A 3128-nucleotide genomic window follows, 5' to 3' on the forward strand; every position below is an offset into this window, starting at 1 on the left:
AAGTGGTGCCACAAATACAAAGTTGGAGAGAACCAAAATACCTAATAATATTATTATGAGGGTAAATTATATATTTAGTCACCTAACTACTACTTATTTTAGTTTTTGTTTTGGTCATTTGTATCCATCAAGTTGACTCGGTGGTTAAAAGAAGTGTTATTCTTCTTTGAAGTCTTGGGATCGAACAATTACGTCTACAGGGTGTATGTTACCAATGGTTAAGAAAGATTTTGAACAGATACTACATTGTATACACTTCAGATTACTCAAAACAAGTTTCGTTTTGGTCACTCAATTGTTTTTTTATTAAGCTAAGGTGATTAAAATGTAATATCTGCTCTAGGTACTCTTAACCATTTGACGATGAACGCTCAGTTACCCTTGCAGTTGTTGGTGCTCTAACTCATAATCTTTAAGAACAACGACAATTTCTTTAACCATTGAGGTAATTTGTCGTCCGAAACTATTGATATGACATTATCTTATGGTGATACGTCATTATGATATTATCACCATTAACTTTTTAACCACGATTGACCAAAACATAACGTTAGTGATGGTTTTCAAAAAAAAGTTTAGTGACCAAAATGAAATTAAAGTGATACTTGGATGATTAAATAAGGAATTTACCCTCGTTATTATTAAGTATATAAATATTTTATTTTTTAATTTTGATATTCCCTTCTCTCTTTTATTTCTCTCCCGGTAGAAATCTGGCTTTTTTCCCCTTGCCTTCAAAACATCATTTCTTACTTTGCTTTGGTTGTTCTTCAGGGTTTCTTTTTCTTTTTAGATTTTCTGGGGTGAGAAAAATCTTATCTTGCATCGATGAGGATCCGGAAAAGACAGGTTCCGCTGCCTTTCTCGTCCATTTCACCTGTACCTCTTTCATCAGATCCCATCTTCAACCGCCCTCCGGTGGCGGTGGTGCAACTCCCTCTACGGCAGCAACAACCACCTCCTTCGCCCTGCTTTCATCCTCACGACCCTTCTGAATCTGATCATCCAAATCACCCGATCCGACAACCACTACCAACCCAAGCCTTTGCTTCATCTTCTTTCCATGGACAACAACTCATGAAGACCAAACAAGATTACTTGGTTAGTTCAATGATTCAATCCCAATAAAAGATATATATATATATATATATATATATATATATATATATATATATTTTTCCAGGAGTGCACTTGTGTTAGAATGTGATAGAGAAAAGTACATCTTGCTTGAAATTCTTTCTTTTTAACTTTGATTGATTTGCCTCCATGGAAGTTGCATCAGATAAAATTTATATACTAGTTTTTGCAGGTCTTAAAGCCTGGAGGAGGAGGGGGTAGAGAAGAGAAAAATAGTGATACCGGGTAAGAAATGAAGGGTCTTGATCCAAGCTTTGGCCAGCCACCATACCTTCCTATCTAATCTAATCTTTTCCCTTTTTTCTCTCTTTCTTTTTCATCTTCAATTTTGGTTAACTAATATATATATATATATATATATATATATATATATATCCATGCGGTGCACGTTAGCATGAAGATGCTGGTCCCCGTCTCAGCTCTCAACCAATAATATATACATCTTGTTCTATATTTTGCACTTATTTCATTCATTTAAAAAAAAAACTCATATTTGTGGCTGTGGATCTTCTGGGTTTGATTTATTTTCTAGGAAAGGAGAAGGACTAGGAAGAGGGGTTCTTTCACACTCGGGTTCTTCCCATCCTCAAGGTAAGAATCTTTCCTTCGTGTAGAACTACCGTCAAAGAGGTGGTGTAGTATTTGAGGGTGGTTGCTCTTTGTTGTTGTTTTGATTGCACTTAAAATAAAGCTGTTGGGGACATTGATGGCGACGACGATGGTGATATGTTAATAGCAAAAGATGCATACAATAAGAGTGATGCCGGGAAGATGAAGACTAAGGTAAACAAGAAACTTGTGCAGCAGCCAAGCAACGATGAAGAAGCGAGCAAAGACGATGGAAGCGGCGGCTCTGCGAAAAAGAGAGGTCGAGGCGGCGGCGCACTCGTGGAAGGATCGAGGTGCAGTCGAGTTAACGGAAGGGGATGGAGATGTTGCCAACAAACACTCGTTGGTTACTCTCTATGCGAGCATCATTTGGGTAAAGGTAGGCTTAGGAGCATCACTAGCGTTCGAGACAGAGCCAAGGAGGAGCGACTGGCTAAATATGCTGATCATCGGGCTCCGGTACCGTCAAATTCGTCCCAACAGTTAGTAAAGCAAACAAAGAAGAGAGCGGTGAAGCTTGGGATGGTGAAAGCCCGATCGATGAGCAGTCTGCTGGGCCAAATCGACAATGCCATCGCAGTAGCTGATGATAATAACCAGTAGTGTAGTAAGTGCCACTTCAAAAAAAAAAAGTAGTGTAGTAAGTGTGTAATATTTCAATTTTTACTATAATATAGACAGGTGCAACTGTTCCCACATCGTTTTTGTTTATATTCTTATGATTGATTGATGGAATCGAAATAAAATTTAGACATTTATTTAAGAAGATCGATATAGTTTAAATATTATTTTTTAATTAAACCCTAATTTTACTAGGTTTTTTTCCTGCATAATTAATTGTGTTTTAATAAGAGTTACAAATATACAGTATAATTATCATCAAGTAATTGCATAGAATAAATTAAATTCAAGGCTTAATTATAATATAAGTGTCTAAATTATATTGTTTTTCTTAAATAGATGTCCAAACTTTTTCTGAATGATCTAGGTGTCTAATGTTACAAATATTATCATTTTAGGTGTTCGACCAGTAACGGTTGTTATATTATGTTGTTAAAAGAAACGTGTATCTTTATAAAATTTTAATTTTTTATTTAAACTAAAAATATTATTAATCTATAAAAAAAATTCTAAAATTACAAAAAAAATCTAAATCCCTAAAATCATCTCCAAATCTCTAACCCTAACCCTAATTTCTCTCTTTCCGACCACGACCATCGATGTCGACGTTGCCTTGCTGTTTCCATTATCAGTCTTCCTTGCCCATGTTGTCATGGTTGTTGTCGAAGTCATCGGGTGGATTCAATTTTACGATTTTGGTATTATTTTTGTCGGGTTTAAATCGTCGATTAGGGGTTCTTTGGGTGGAAGTGTCATCAGTG

General features: G+C 35.9%; 1 protein-coding gene across 1 annotated transcript; it reads left to right on the top strand.

The window, feature by feature from the left end:
* The first annotated feature begins 751 nt into the window (after positions 1–751).
* On the top strand, positions 752–2387 carry LOC120143064. The gene is made up of 4 exons (XM_039157487.1): positions 752–1101; positions 1310–1362; positions 1670–1728; positions 1829–2387. The coding sequence occupies exons 1-4, from the start codon at positions 829–831 to the stop codon at positions 2347–2349; spliced, it is 906 nt and encodes a 301-aa protein (XP_039013418.1). The 5' UTR covers positions 752–828; the 3' UTR covers positions 2350–2387.
* The last annotated feature ends 741 nt before the right edge of the window (positions 2388–3128 follow it).

This window comes from Hibiscus syriacus, unplaced genomic scaffold (assembly GCF_006381635.1).
Source record: "Hibiscus syriacus cultivar Baekdansim isolate YM2019G1 unplaced genomic scaffold, ASM638163v2 tig00110833_pilon, whole genome shotgun sequence".
NCBI lineage: Eukaryota > Viridiplantae > Streptophyta > Magnoliopsida > Malvales > Malvaceae > Hibiscus > Hibiscus syriacus.